Genomic DNA, 16,201 nt, shown 5'->3' on the forward strand with positions numbered 1-16,201 from the left:
CTGTATCACAACCGGGCGTGATCGGGAGTTTGGCTGGCGGCCTTTACTTGGCTCATCACGCTAGAAATCCTGGGTCACATTTGCCAACATCCCATCTGGGATTGTATAATACAGACCAGCCCTGTTTTGGATTAAATCACTTTACTGTACATCACAACTGAACAGAAACAATGCATCAGTGGTTTCAGAATTGAGTGGGGCGTCATTGAGTGGGCTCTCTAAAATACCTTTTAAATAAACACCAGAACCATGATTCATCCAGATGAATTATACTTTCAACACAACACAGAGTGGTCATTTCCACCGTGATCTAGTCTAGTAGCACATCTCCTTTCTGTCGCCACCAGCCAGCCATGCTGCAGCCTCTCATTCACCGCACACTTCAAAGCCACCCAACAGATTCAAGCTTAATTTCAGATTGCTTTATTTCATTTTGAATGAAAGGAGAGGAAAGTTTAGGGAAGACAGCGTTCTATTGGATGGACTGAATAAGAGATGAGTTCTGGCAGCACATGTTCTACAGACAAACTCCACAACAAAATTACACGGCACAGAAAGACAAGACAGAAAGACAAGACAATCCCATAACGTTACTAATAACAAAACACATAAATAACAGATTTATGAAATATCTACTCATGTGAATATATCAGCAGCTGAGAGGCAACAGAACTGGACTGCTGCTTTCAAAATGCATTGATGTTTATTTAAAGACAAAAAAGTACTGAATTAATTTTTCTCCTGATCAGTCTAGTGTGTTTCTGAGGGGGTGGTGGGTGTGGCAGAGGGGGAAATGGGCCCAGTGTGTTTGCCTCTGTTTACATACAATAAGTATTTTCTCCAGTAGCAGAAAAATAAATACTGCAACTTTTCACTCTAGAGATTTATTTCAACAGCGTTCCTGCAGAGCAATATTGATTCATGCAAACATTTCTGAAAAACACAACACGCAGAGAGAGGCGAGTCTATTCTAGAATGAACTGTTGTGCATTTCTCCCAAATGCCTCATGTATTTCAGATTTTCCATGGTGGACATGATATCCAGTATCCCATCCTGTTTTCCACCTTTTATATTGTTTCCATTTCAAAGGTAAGCCACACAAAATAAAACAAATAATTCAAGTCACATCCCAAACGTACTTGAGGACATGTAGGTAGTATCCCCATAGTCCCACTACATCGTCTGTGATCTTGTGATGGAAGCCTATACAAATACAGCACGTCAAACACAATGGAACAATTCTTTTTTGCTATTTCAGCCCTAGATTTTGTTTTGAGAACAATATCAAATTATGCAAATTTGTGCCACAGCAAAATGTCACTATACAACTATTTTTTTGCACATATTTTTCACTTTGAACGATTACTGTACGAGCTGATTTCACACGTGTTCTTTATTAACCATGCAATTAAGAAAATGCTCATCCATTCATCCTTTGATGCTTTCATCTGACATCTGCATGTACAAATTTACCAAACGAATGTATAAAATAAGAGACCAGTCAAGGAAATTCATTTGTAGGATTCTGCCTTTTTACCTACTGTTAAAAGCTAAAAGATAAGAAATGAGTTATGGTACGACATGCCCACAGAACATGTAGGTTCAGCTGGAGGTTTTAAATGATCCCTAAAAGAGGATGTATATGGTGTGTATATGGTATAATACATTATAAAGAGTATACCTGAGAAAACTCTAAATGAAACCACTTTATGCTTTACATAAAACATGAACATTTCGTCCTCATGTCACCATGACACAACAGTCAATAAAGTAAAGTAAAACCATAGTAGCGTTAAGCTTCTAATGGTTATGTCTACTGCAGGCTATCACCTAAAGTCAGCATCGGTGTTCTTATCCATTACTGCATTACTGTCATGGTGTACCAGGCCTAGCAGGCATAGCACGCAGACAAGAGGAGGTGAACTAAACACTCGGACTGACATAATAATGCACTATAGCTACTGCTAAAGAGGTAATGGCCAACATCAACATAATCCATTCACATGAGATGAAAAGCAGTTCCATGGGATTATATGACATTGCTATGGGGGAAGGTCAAATGCAGTTTCCCTTTTCAAAATAGCTGCTTAAATTGCACTAGCAGTAAAACACTGGCAAACGTAAAGTATAAAACAAGTCAAATCTCTAATGCTACTTTAGAAAATAAATAGAAAAAATATATGTTCAGAAATCAAGGACTCAAATAAATAATATGAACAAAAACGACATTACATAAAGCTCTTATACCCACAGAACATAAGGGTATACAATACAAACACACCAAAGTACCATTGGTTCACATTGCACTATGGTAAAAGTCACAACGACAGCCAACTTTTACACTCTCCAATTATCTTTTACTGGTGCAACTACAGCAGATTCAAAATGGTTTCATTTATTCCATTATTCCATGAGCCATTTATCAGAGAAGTCATTTTTGCAGAGAAGTTGCTTTGAACATATTGCTTTACGATAGGATCTGGTGAACTCCAATACAACTTACTAGGACATTATGTTGCTGTTCTGTAAAAGCTTGTTTTGTCCTTCACATGTTTGTTGTCTCTGTCTGATATTGTTGTACATTTTAGTCTGGATATAGCTACAGTACAATACATCAATAAATGCCTGCAGACGCCCACACATCTGTTCAGTAATCAGTACTGGTTGTGATTGTCTTTTGTAATTCCCTCAGAGTTAATCGTCAATAGGAATGTCTGTCAGAATCTATAGTGAAACAACCACCTCCTTCAAGCACCAACCATCATTTTTCCTCATCTTCCTTTCTCCCCAACCTGGTCTCAGAGAATTTCGTATTACTCTGTACATAAATCCATGACACTCCATTTAGCATGATATGCTACGCTTCGTTTCGTATGGTATGTATAATTTGTGGATGTCCATCACCCATTTTGTATGATATATAACAAATTACATTTCGTATTATATGTTACAAATTTTCTAAACGTACAATATGTTACGAATTTGCAAAACGTACTATATGTTACGAATTTTATCTAGGTGGCTAACTTTAGCTAGCTGGCTAATGCTAGCTAGGCTGGGGGTTAGGGGTCAGGGTTAGGGGAAGGGTTAGCTAACATGGTAAGTAGCTAAAAACTAGTAAGTAGTTGAAAAGTTGCTAGAGTTGTCCGTGATGAGATTTAAATTTGCAAACCTTTGGGTTGCTAGACATTCGAGTTATACACCCGACCAACCACCCTACTTTCGTTTTTGCCTTAAGTAACCACCTGTCTTATGTAACCATACAAAAAGTAACATATCATAATAATTTCAGTGTCGAGGATTTACATTTACGATGTTACTTCTAGTCTATGAGACCAGGTTGTTCTCCCACCTCTTCCTTTAACCAGGAAGATCTTTCTCTGTTATTTGACCTTCGTATGTTAGTGTTTATACAGTGTGTGTATGTGTGTGCACATAGCCAATCTCTACACACAAATTTCAATGGGCGTGGCCACCAAGATGCGTCCGGCTCCTCCGTTGTCACGGGAGACACGTTCGTAGCTGCTGGTGGAGGAGGGGGAGCCGGTGGAGGAGTAGTGTCCGCCCATGGTCTCTATCAGGCTCTGCTGCTTTAGCCTGTCCACCAGTACATCCTCTTCAGATGACGACGAGCTGAGCTCCACCTGGGGCCCACTGCCCACTGACACTCCTCCCGCAACGCTGCTGCTGCCCGGCTCAGTGTCCAGCATCCAGTGGTGGTTGAAGTAGCTGAAAACCTCCTTAACAGAGCAGCGGCGCTCCTGCTCAATGGACAGGAGCTTGCGGAACATGCGCAGCCCCTCGTCTGTGAAGCGACGCCACTGAGAGGGCACCGTGCCCGTCCGGCGCCGCTGCCAGCGCACAAACTCCTGGTAGAAGGCGTCCGACGGCAGGGCCTTCTCCCAGGGGAAGTTGCCGGTGAGCATGCAGAAGAGGAGGACACCGAAGGCCCACACGTCAGTGCTGTAGTCCACGCAGAAGCCTTCGTGCTGCGAGGCGTCGCATAACTCCGGTGCCGTGTACGGGATGGTTCCGCTGACACGCTTCACCGGGGAGCCGGCACGCCGGGTCATGCCGAAGTCTGACAGCTTGACCTTACGGCACTCTTTGTCAAAGATGAGGATATTCTCAGGCTTGATGTCCCGGTGGACTAGCTTCTTACAGTGCAGGTAGTCCAGGGCGATGGCCACCTGGTGGACACAACGCTTAGCCACCGCCTCTGGAAGACCCACCTAAACAGAGACGAGTACACACTGAGGTCAAACAATCCACCAACAAGTAAAATATTTATTCCGTCCATGAGAATGTGTGTTTGGCCATAAGCCAAGGATTTTATGTAACTCTCCATTGTACATGTTGACTAGGGGTTATCAGGTATTACATTAGTTATAGACCTTCTATAAATAGTCTTCAATGGATGACGGGGTGGTTAGATAATGACTTGGATTATGTTGCTATCTGAGCTTTTTCTAAAAATAGATATACAGCACCAATATCTCACATTAATTTTACACATGAACATTTATCATGTCGAATCTGTACATTATCCTTCAGCTGGAAATAAAACAGCTTTTATGTTATTCCTATTTCAGACATTATGTTGAGAGCCTTCTATTGTAACAGCAGATGAACACACCTGAGGGGGAATGATGTCGAAGAGGTCTCCTGCCAGGGCATACTCCTGAGCGAAGACGTAGTAGTCGTCTGTCTCAAAGGCAATGCCGAACATGTTGATGATAAAGGGGCAGGGAGACAGGTAGAGAGAGATGCTGTACTCCCTTAAGAAGCTCTTCAGTTTGGTTGTTTTCTTCCTCAAGAACTTCAGAGCCATCTTAGTGCCTAGAACATAATGTACAGTACTTGATGAGAAATGTTCTATGAGTCCTATGAGACAGTTAGATGCTCCAAATTTAGGCTTGTAAATAAATTAAACTGATATGAATTACAAAACTTGTCTGGGATTAATTCAATTTAGTGAGGTTACAGGATTTCATCCAAGACCACATTTTTTTTCGCTGAGAGGGATTTATAAATATTCCAAAGCCTCTGTCAGAATAGTTTAGTCATGACACCATCCTCTTTACCTACAGAGGGGAGGGGATGGGGCTGCATGGGCACTTCAGCTTTGATGCAGCGGATTTGGCAGTAAATTGAAAGTGATTACATACAAAAGTGTTGCAGTAAACACGTACTGAAATAGAGCCAGTAAGTGCAACACTAATAAAATTAGAGCCAATGATTGGGAGGGAGAGCTGCTTTTCCTTTGCCTGTCTGTAAATCCTTGTGATTCATATACACTCAGTATAAAAAACATTAAGAACACCTTTCCATGTCAGACTGACCAGGTGAATCCAGGTGAAAGCTATGATCCCTTATTGATGTCACTTGTTAAATCCACTTCAATCAGTGTAGATGAAGGAGAGGAGACAGGTTAAAGAAGGATTTTTAAGTCTTGAGACAATTGAAGACATGGATTGTTTATCTGTGCCATTCAGAGGGTGAATGGGCAGACAAAATATTTAAGTGCCTTTGAATGGGGTATGGCAGTAGGTGCCAGGCGCACCGGTTTGTGCGGTTTGTGTCAAGAACTGCAGCGCTGCTGGGTTTTTCCACCCTCAACAGTTTCCCAGCCGTATCAAGAATGGTCCACCAGCCAAAGGACATCCAGCCAACTTGACACAACTGTGGGAAGAATTGGACTCAACATGGGCCAGCATCTCTGTGGAACGCTTTCGACACCTTGTAGAGTCCATGCCCCAATGAAATGAGGCTGTTCTGAGGGTAAAAAAAGGGGGGGGGGGGCAGCTCAATATTAGGAAGGTGTTCCTAATGTTTGTAATATGCAGTGTTTAACATAAAGACACAGGAAGCGTGACATGGATTATGTCGTCTGGGAGGAATAGCGCAGAGCAATCTGGAAGGAAACGTCTCAGAACCTTCTACCGACCACAGCCTATTTCCCTGAATGACAGGAAAACAGAAATTAGCAGAGGAAATATGGGAAGGGGACAAGGTCAAGACTAGGAGATGGAAAATTGCCAGATTGAAATGCCTCAATGTCTGTCTCTCCCTGGTGCCACAGTGGCACTGTGAGCTCAGGGGAAAAGAGAAGCTTCTCCAATAGCATCACCTCAGCTCTGGTCAGAGCATAAAGTAGTGAGCATGCAGACATGCCTGGCATTCAGGTCAAAGGGTTCAATCTTGGTTTCATCAGACCAGAGAATCTTGTTTCTCATGGTCTGAGAGTCCTTTAGGTGCCTTTTGGCAAACTCCAAGCAGGCTGACATGTGCCTTTTACTGAGGAGTGGCTTCCATCTAGTGGCTTCCATTGGTGGAGTGCTGCAGAAAATGGTTGTCCTTCTGGAAGGTTCTCCCATCTCTGTCAGAGTGACCATTGGGTTCTTGGTCACCTTCCTGGCCAAGGCCCTTCTCTCCCAATTGCTCAGTTTGGCTGGGTGGCCAGCTATAGGAAGTGTCTTGGTCTTTCTAAACTTCTTCCATTTAAGAATGATGGAGGCCCCTGTGTTCTTGGGGACCTTCAATGATGCAGACATTTTTTGGTACAATTCCTCAGATGTGCCTTGACACAATCCTGTCTCGGAGCCCTACAGACAATTCCTTCAACCTCATGGCTTGGTTTTTGCTCTGACATGCACTATCAACTGTGGGACCATAGACAGGTGTGTGCCTTTCCAAATCATTTCCAATCAATTTACCTTACCGTAGGTGGACTCCAATCAAGTTGTAGAAACATCTCAAGGATGATCAATGGTAACAGGATGCACCTGAGCTCAATTTCAAGTCTCATTGCAAAGAGTCTTGAATACTTATGGAAATAAGGTATTTCTGTTTTGATTTTTAATGCATTTGCACATAAAAAATGTAACTGTTTTCTCGTTGTCATTATGGGGTATTTTGTGTAGATTGATGAGGATTTGTATTTATTTAATCCATTTTAGAATAAGGCTGTAACATAACATGTATACTTTCTGAATGCACTGTGTATTTATTTAATCCATTTTAGAATAAGGCTGTAACATAACATGTATACTTTCTGAATGCACTGTGTATTTATTTAATCCATTTTAGAATAAGGCTGTAACATAACATGTATACTTTCTGAATGCACTGTGTATTTATTTAAACCATTTTAGAATAAGGCTGTAACACAACATGTATACTTTCTGAATGCACTGTGTATTTATTTAATCCATTTTAGAATAAGGCTGTAACACAACATGTATACTTTCTGAATGCACTGTGTATTTATTTAAACCATTTTAGAATAAGGCTGTAACACAACATGTATACTTTCTGAATGCACTGTGTATTTATTTAAACCATTTTAGAATAAGGCTGTAACACAACATGTATACTTTCTGAATGCACTGTGTATTTATTTAAACCATTTTAGAATAAGGCTGTAACACAACATGTATACTTTCTGAATGCACTGTGTATTTATTTAAACCATTTTAGAATAAGGCTGTAACACAACATGTATACTTTCTGAATGCACTGTGTATTTATTTAAACCATTTTAGAATAAGGCTGTAACACAACATGTATACTTTCTGAATGCACTGTGTATTTATTTAAACCATTTTAGAATAAGGCTGTAACACAACATGTATACTTTCTGAATGCACTGTGTATTTATTCATAAAAGTCCTCTTGGGTTTCTAACCACCTGCACACATCTTTACTCTACCTTGTTTTGTTAATGTCACTGTTTGTCTTTCAATTGTCTATTTTTGTGTGAATAAATGAAACTAAAACTACAGCAAATGATATATGATCGTTGATATGGTAAAAACGGAATGTTGGTAAAAACGGAATGTTGAACTATTAAAATCAATAGAGAAAATTGTATCGGGAAAATATTTGCACTGCAAATACAAGATAACTAATATTGTCTCTCTATAGTCGTATACACAAGTGAACACTAAATATTAATTGATCATACTGTACATTTTGAAGAGGTTTAGATGGATATAACAAATTGTGAATATTAATTCTAACTAAATCAGATTAGAAAGTGAAGAACTGTTTTGATAGCTTGCGTCAAAATTATTTGATCTCCTAATATACATTTTTGCTGAATTGTGGTAATCCCACATGATGACTGATATGCAATGAATTATTCCAGAACTACAGCTCTACATTCAAGCTAATATCCACCTGTATGATGGATTGAGTAAGCATTATCAAAGCTATCATCAAACTATAAAATTAAGATTGGTCTCCCCTATGAATCATGCTAATCTGAGATTATACTCATACCCAAATTTAGAGCCACCCTAATTCCCAGAGCTTTGATAGGGTAGCAAATTGGCCTGCCTCACTAAAACCCAATTACACAGCAGCATGATTAAGAAGTCATCATATAAAAACTATTCAACACATCTCTGACGGCAAGAAATCTTTTCATTATTTACGTCCTGAGCTGATAGCGTCAAATGTTTGAATTGGGGAATGTAATATCATGGCAGCGTGGGATCCTAGAGCTGGGTAAATACTTTATTTTGTACCTTTATTTAACTAGGCAAGTCAGTTAAGAACAAATTCTTATTTACAATGACGGCCTACACCGGCCAAACACTGATGACGCTGGGCCAATTGTGCGCCGCCCTGTGGGACTCACAATCACGGCGGGTTGTGACACAGCCTGGATGTAAGTGTTTTTGGACATGATTTAGGTCGAATGACAACCCAGTGGTAGTGGTTTTGGACATGATTTAGGTCTAATGACAACCCAGTGGTAGTGGTTTTGGACATGATTTAGGTCTAATGACAACCCAGTGGTAGTGGTTTTGTACATGATTTAGGTCTAATGACAACCCAGTGGTAGTGGTTTTGTACATGATTTAGGTCTAATGACAACCCAGTGATAGTGGTTTTGTACATCATTTAGGTCTAATGACAACCCAGTGATAGTGGTTTTGGACATAATTTAGGTCTAATGACAACCCAGTGATAGTGGTTGTGTACATGATTTAGGTCTAATGACAACCCAGTGATAGTGGTTTTGTACATGATTTAGGTCTAATGACAACCCAGTGGTAGTGGTTTTGTACATGATTTAGGTCTAATGACAACCCAGTGGTAGTGGTTTTGTACATGATTTAGGTCTAATGACAACCCAGTGGTAGTGGTTTTGTACATGATTTAGGTCTAATGACAACCCAGTGATAGTGGTTTTGTACATGATTTAGGTCTAATGACAACCCAGTGGTAGTGTTTTTGGACATGATTTTGGTCTAATGACAACCCAGTGATAATGGTTTTGTACATGATTTAGGTCTAATGACAACCCAGTGATAGTGGTTTTGGACATGATTTAGGTCTAAAGACAACCCAGTGATAGTGGTTTTGGACATGATTTAGGTCTAATGACAACCCAGTGATAGTGGTTTTGGACATGATTTAGGTCTAAAACAACCCAGTGATAGTTGTTTTGGATAGTTCCTTTCACTGCTTTATAAAAGAGCGGAGGACAAACTGTACACTTTGGTGGCTTGTGTCATTATTCCCCTAGATGTAGGAGGGTAATTTGCTCCCCCCCACACACTTCTGAGTTGGTTATTAAACAAGACTGTAAAGTGCACTGAGCAGATGGTTGACATTTTGTCTTGCATTTTATGTCATAAAGGCTGAAAAGATTTGCTAAAATGGGTCATTTTGATAAGCAATCTGGATGGGGTTTGTGCTTCACTGCTATTCCGAAACTAGGGACGCCGCATTCACTATAATTATGGTCCACAAATGAATTCTTTAAAGAGTGGAGCGATCTAAATACTTCAAAGATGTGTAAGATTACTGTGGCCGTGGAAAACATGTAAAAAAACACATTTTAGATGGAATCTGGAGTGAATCTAAATGTTCTGATTGTAAACACTGATATAAAACCCCATAAAAAATTATGATTTGGTTGTTTTCACATCAGCAAGCAATGTTTCTGTTTTGTTGAGCTCTGTTGATGGTCTGTCTGCAATAGACCAACTGACATGAATACAACACATTGGTTATTCTCAACGGCGCAGGTAGCTTCCATCAGAGACAAACTCACCCCTGATTTTGTGGATGACCAGGTCCACTTTCCCATAGGTACCCTTACCCAGCTCCCTGATGACCTCATAGTACTTGCTGATGTCTAGCTTCTCCAGGTTCTGGGCAGCAATGAGCTGCAGCTCCTCCAGGATGTCGATGGAGGTGCGGGACCCAGACCCGTGGGACCCATGGGGAGAGGAGCTCATTCTGCCTGGGAGAGATGCCTGGAGCACAGGGATCTGGTGACTGCTGTTGTTCCTAAAGAAGTTAACAGGAGGAGCAGGAAGGAATGCAAGGTTAAAGAGAGATAGGCTACGTGCCTATACAATGAAAATGGTGGATACACCAATGGCTTTTGTGTCTCACCTCTCTCTACACACGGAGAGACACACACCTCGCTTATCGACAACATCAAAGACACTGAGTGTTTTGTATTCGAGACAAATAAGCTCTTATGTAAGCATTGCGTTCTGCGTTAAACACAGATCTACTTTCCGCTGTGTGAAGCCCCTTTCAAGTGACCGAGATCACAGGCCTCAGTTTCCACCCAGAGAACAGTGCTGGGAAACACACAACCACTGCAGAGGAAAGACCAGAGACAGCTAATTCCCTTTCCACTTCACTAATCAGTCACTCGCACTCTGGATTCAGATCATTTGGCTATGCGTCTTCTGTTACTCTTCTGTGCCCTCCAAAACTTTGTTTCAAAATGTCTCCTGTTAGAGTTATGTGAGATCCATAAAACCTTTAGTCTAGGTCTGAGCCTCAAATTACTCCGAGCATCAACTCAACATTCACTTGCATGGCAAAGGAGAGACACAGCGACAACAGTGGTTCATTCTTGACAGGCACTTTCATTATCTTGCCTGCCGGTGAAATTTTGTCAGCTCAGCTCACTGCAGATCTGTTTCAGTCGGCCGTCTGATCCAAGACCATGTAACGACAAGCCAAGAAACACTCATTTGCAATATCCTTTCTCTCATCACCCAGGGCAGACAAATCTCCGAATGACTGAATGAACTTCACGGCCCTGATGGTACAGCAGAATTGTGCCATCTCTCATTAATGAAGATAAGAATGTGTTGAATGAGACAGGATGCGAGAGACATCCTGTGGATAATCCATCTGTGTATGCCTCAGGGATGGCTCCACAGTGTGTGTGTGTGTGTGTGTGTGTGTGTGTGTGTGTGTGTGTGTGTGTGTGTGTGTGTGTGTGTGTGTGTACTTATTTTTCAGTGAGTTTATGCATTGTACATGTGTGACAATTCACTGAGGGGGCTGTTTCAACAGGGGAGCCAGCTGGCTGTCCATCAGAGCAGTACTATGACTACTAGCAGCAGTCCAGTCAGCATCCCACTGACAAGGTTATTAAAACACACAACAGCCTAGGCAGCCCAGTCTTGTTTCTCTTCTACATATGAAGATGAACCAGTGCCTCAAACACACAGACACACACACTTCTGCATGGTTTGTGTCATATCAAAGAGTCTGGAGATGAAAGGAGAGTCAAACAGTGGTAATTAAGCTCTTCTCCTCTGCTGCAGCCCTGACTCAGCCCCACAGCAGCCACCAGGCCCGCTCCCTCGCTGCTCCCCGTCCCCGCTTCCTGCTCCCAGTCCCCGTCCCCGGAATATTCATGCCCCCAGTCCCCATCCCCGGAATATTCATGCCCCCCGTCCCCGCTTCCTGCCCCCAGTCCCCGTCCCCGCTTCCTGCCCCCAGTTCCCATCCCCGCTTCCTGCTCCCAGTCCCCATCCCCGGAATATTCATGCCCCCAGTCCCCATCCCCGGAATATTCATGCCCCCAGTCCCCGTCCCCGCTTCCTGCCCCCAGTCCCCGTCCCCGCTTCCTGCCCCCAGTCCCCATCCCCGGAATATTCATGCCCCCAGTCCCCGTCCCCGCTTCCTGCCCCCAGTCCCCATCCCTGGAATATTCATGCCCCCAGTCCCCATCCCCAGAATATTCATGCCCCCAGTCCCCGTCCCCGCTTCCTGCCCCCAGTCCCCGTCCCCGCTTCCTGCCCCCAGTCCCCATCCCCGGAATATTCATGCCCCCAGTCCCCGTCCCCGCTTCCTGCGCCCAGTCCCCGTCCCCGCTTCCTGCCCCCAGTCCCCGTCCCCGCTTCCTGCCCCCAGTCCCCATCCCCGGAATATTCATGCCCCCAGTCCCCGTCCCCGCTTCCTGCCCCCAGTCCCCATCCCTGGAATATTCATGCCCCCAGTCCCCGTCCCCGCTTCCTGCCCCCAGTCCCCATCCCCAGAATATTCATGCCCCCAGTCCCCGTCCCCGCTTCCTGCCCCCAGTCCCCATCCCCGGAATATTCATGCCCCCAGTCCCCGTCCTCGCTTCCTGCCCCCAGTCCCCGTCCCCGCTTCCTGCCCCCAGTCCCCATCCCCGGAATATTCATGTCCCCAGTTCCCGTCCCCGCTTCATGCCCCCAGTCCCCGTCCCCGGAATATTCATGTCCCCAGTCCCCGTCCCCGCTTCATGCCCCCAGTCCCCGTCCCCAGAATATTTATGTCCCCAATCCTCGTCCCCGCTTCATGCCCCCAGTCCCCGTCCCCGGAATATTCATGCCCCCAGTCCCCGTCCCCGCTTCTTGCCCCCAGTCCTCGTCCCCGGAATATTCATGCCCCCAGACCCCGTCCCGGAATATTCATGCCACCGCAATTCCCAGGAGGACCTCTGGGAGCACCAAGCTCTGTTTGTCACACAGATAGAGCACTGTGACCACCGTGCCATGTCTCTCCTCAATGGGATTCAGCTCATCTGTATTCAAAGCACAGACGGAGCACAGTTTGACTGGTGTACCTTGAGTCACAGCCCTCATCCCCACCCTTCCTCCTTCTGTATCCCCATGTGACGCTGGTCTTTGCATAACACACTGGAGAAAAGGTGGTCGATGACGATTGGTGACTGGAGGGCCCAAGGGGCAGTACTGCAGGTGGGGGAGGGGCTGGGTAGTGCAGTGAGAAGCCTGGACACCGAGGACCTTTTTGTCGCTTTGCTGCAGCTCACAGCTGATAGAGGGCAGACAGGCAGGCAGACAGGCTGTAGTTAATTGCTGGCGATGCCAGGGATATTGACTTACAGTCTGGGTTCTATGTGACTATAGGTAGGAAACGTGACAACCCGCACAAAGTGCTGAGAAATGGTCATCTGCCTCCTGCTCTCCACACTCACACGTGCACGCAGACACATTTACACTCACACAAACACACCCCACACAACAGAAAGAGCAGCACAGCAAGAGCTGCCTTGGCCAGCTGATCAATGCTGCCTGCCAAGGTCCATTCTTGAGTATTTACACCTAATAATAATGTCTAATGTCTAATCAATAGATCTGGGAGTAAAGAGGTAATCCACCTACAAAATGTTACCATCACTGTAACATGAGCCGGAGTGATTCATTTGTAGATATGCAGTGTAAATTGTGAATATCAAGCTTTGTTAGTAAGATTTAATGTGATTAAGTACGATTTTCTAGAGGGGAAACAACAATGTAAATGACTGATTAACATGTCAAAATCTACACAAATCAAGAGACTGAGCTGTGAACTGAAATGGGATCACAGTTTTGTGATTTATTCTTCATGGCATTGCCTGTCTCCCACAGTTACGATGTGGATGATTGCCGCCCAGTCCATGATTAAATGAGGAGTCTGGCACGCTTATAAATGTGTCCCATGTCCTCTGTAACACACGTTCACTGCCTTGTCTTGCTTAGCCATTTAGCCATTTTCAAATGGGAACTGTGACATGGTCTTTGATGTTGTAAAATGTATTCATCCATGGATGCAACACAGCATCCATCTACAGTGAATTGTGTGTGCATAGCATGTCCTCTGTGTTGTTGTTCAGTGCAGTAGGTATTCTAACAAAGGTATCAGTTACTTAGAGAAGTCATACTACAGCTTTACTGGACGAAAGGCCGTTGATGCAGTGAGATTGCAACTTGAGTTCTGCTGGTCTGGTAGATAGTTCAATTACCTGGGCCATTGACCATGTTGGCAGGCTGTTGGAGTATGTCCTAAACCCAAACAGAACATCCAGCCAATGTACTGTTTTCTTTGTTTAACTGAGGAGTGGGGGCCATTCGCCTCTATTTGCTGTACATGTTTGAACGAATCTAACACAGCCCATTTTGCCATCCTCAAAAAAGTACATTGTCCTACATTTCCAAACAGCTAGGGGATGTGAATATAGTTTTGTGTGTTTGTATAGTACCAGAACTAATGTGCAGAATAGGTCAGCCTGTGTGGAGGGTGCTTTAGTTGTCATGACTCATAACACCTATGAATAATAAGGGTCAACATGGTTTATTTGGTGTTGTAACAGTGAGCAATTTAGACCAAAAGATAGAACAGTGCAGAAGTCCTTCTCCTGGGGTCTGTCCAATAGTACAATAGGCTATATCCCAAGGACTAGGTGAACTGGGTGCCACTGTTGTTTCCTCTCACAGTCAAGGAGAAATGCCAGACAGACTGGCACCTTGATGCCCTTAGCGTATTATTGTCAAATACAAACAGGTGAGTGCCAGTAAGAAAACACCCACAATGCCCCCAAACCAGCAGCTCTCAAATCACAAAGCTCACAATTTGAATGATATAACGGTACATCTAGAATTAAGTTTGCGTCGTAAGAGAGGGATGGGTTTCTGTTGTCTCTCACAAACCATTCAAAATCCCCAGAGGGGTTTCTCCAACCTCCACCAACAGCAAAGTCAACTGTTTTCACTCACATTGCTTACATAACACTGTCACTGTCTGTCTGAGAGGAAAGCCATCCAACCTGCTGCGCTGGGTAATGCTGAGTATCTGAATATGATCCCCATTACATCTACAGTATAGTCAGTGAGGGACACTTCACAAAGAATATAGTTTGCATATGCTCTGAATGCTACAGCTGTTTCTCCATCTCACACTGCTGTATGGCCAGTGTGAGATGGAGATGACAAAGGCAAAGGTTAGAATAGATATCCTCTGAACGCTCTGGTTAAGTGGCCACAAAACACACACGTCTTTGGATCACATGTCCCAGCACAGACAAAGCACGATTATCGTCAGACACTATTTATTATCTACAGCGTCTGAGGAGAACAATGACATGTTGTGTCTACAGGAGGATTCATATGGAACTTTACTGTAGGTTTTAAGAATAGAAAAATAATTTGTTTAAAAGGTAAATGTGTGTGTGAGTGTGTGTGTGTGTGTGCGCGCGTGCGTGCGTGCGAACAGACAAGGCACTGAGGAGAGGAGCATAGGAACATCCACACCAACACACAACAGTTTACAATGACAGATGTAGCACTTGAGCGCATCATATCCATTTCAAATGGCCTTCTACACAGGTATTTATTAATAGACATAAATATCACTGCAATTCATTGGAAGGCTATTTCACTATGATGCTATCAATCCAAATAGCTTCGGCCATAGGCTATCATACCCATTGTCCTTCTCCTACTGTTGACTATCCTGGTCTCAGGCTACATGTTACGATGCCGTAGATGTATTAAATAATAGGTTACTGTAAGACAATAATGCACAACAAATAACCATTTGAGAGATGTAAGCACACAAGTTAAACCACCTAGCTAATTCTAAACCATATTTTAAAGCACATCGACTTGCTTGTAAACATGCCATTACGGGATGAAAACAGACCAGCAGGAATAATGAATGTGTGAAACATTATGCAAAATCAACAAGCAGGTCTATAAAATCCAAATAAAAGCACTGATAAATTGATTGAAATTGTTATGATCCAACCAACAATGATGATTCCTTGTTATCAATGTCTCTTACCTCTCAGATTGCGCTGCATGCAATAGCTGGTGCTGTCATTCCGTTCAGCAGAAACTTTAATTGTATAGCAGGATAAACCGTTACAGGACTGGTCTGATTTTCTGTGCAAAATCGTGTCTCTGAATAGTGCAGATTCAACGCTTTGTTGCCAATATGCACAGCGGCGCACAATAATATCACTTTGCTGGTGCTTCTGTCTGCTTCGTCAGTACCTCTGTCAGCCTGACTTGCCCTATTGTCTCTGTCGGCCCACGGCTGCTTGATGTAACTACCGCCAGGCAGCGAGGGTGAATTAACGCCAGCCCTCCGCAGCGGCGGTCCAATCGGAGAGCAGAGCGAAGC

At 43.5% G+C, this 16,201-nt stretch overlaps 1 protein-coding gene across 1 annotated transcript; it reads right to left on the bottom strand.

Moving 5' to 3' along the window:
• Positions 1–407: 407 nt before the first annotated feature.
• On the bottom strand, positions 408–16,201 carry LOC110486618 (serine/threonine-protein kinase SBK1). The gene is made up of 4 exons (XM_021558361.3): positions 15,860–16,201; positions 10,071–10,309; positions 4,638–4,840; positions 408–4,233 (listed from the first exon to the last, which is right to left on the bottom strand). Exons 2-4 carry the CDS (start codon positions 10,255–10,257, stop codon positions 3,448–3,450), a joined length of 1,176 nt encoding a protein of 391 aa, XP_021414036.2. The 5' UTR covers positions 10,258–10,309; positions 15,860–16,201; the 3' UTR covers positions 408–3,447.

The sequence above is a fragment of the Oncorhynchus mykiss genome, chromosome 13 (assembly GCF_057628025.1).
Source record: "Oncorhynchus mykiss isolate SJ-2025 chromosome 13, ASM5762802v1, whole genome shotgun sequence".
Classification (NCBI taxonomy): Eukaryota; Metazoa; Chordata; class Actinopteri; order Salmoniformes; family Salmonidae; genus Oncorhynchus; species Oncorhynchus mykiss.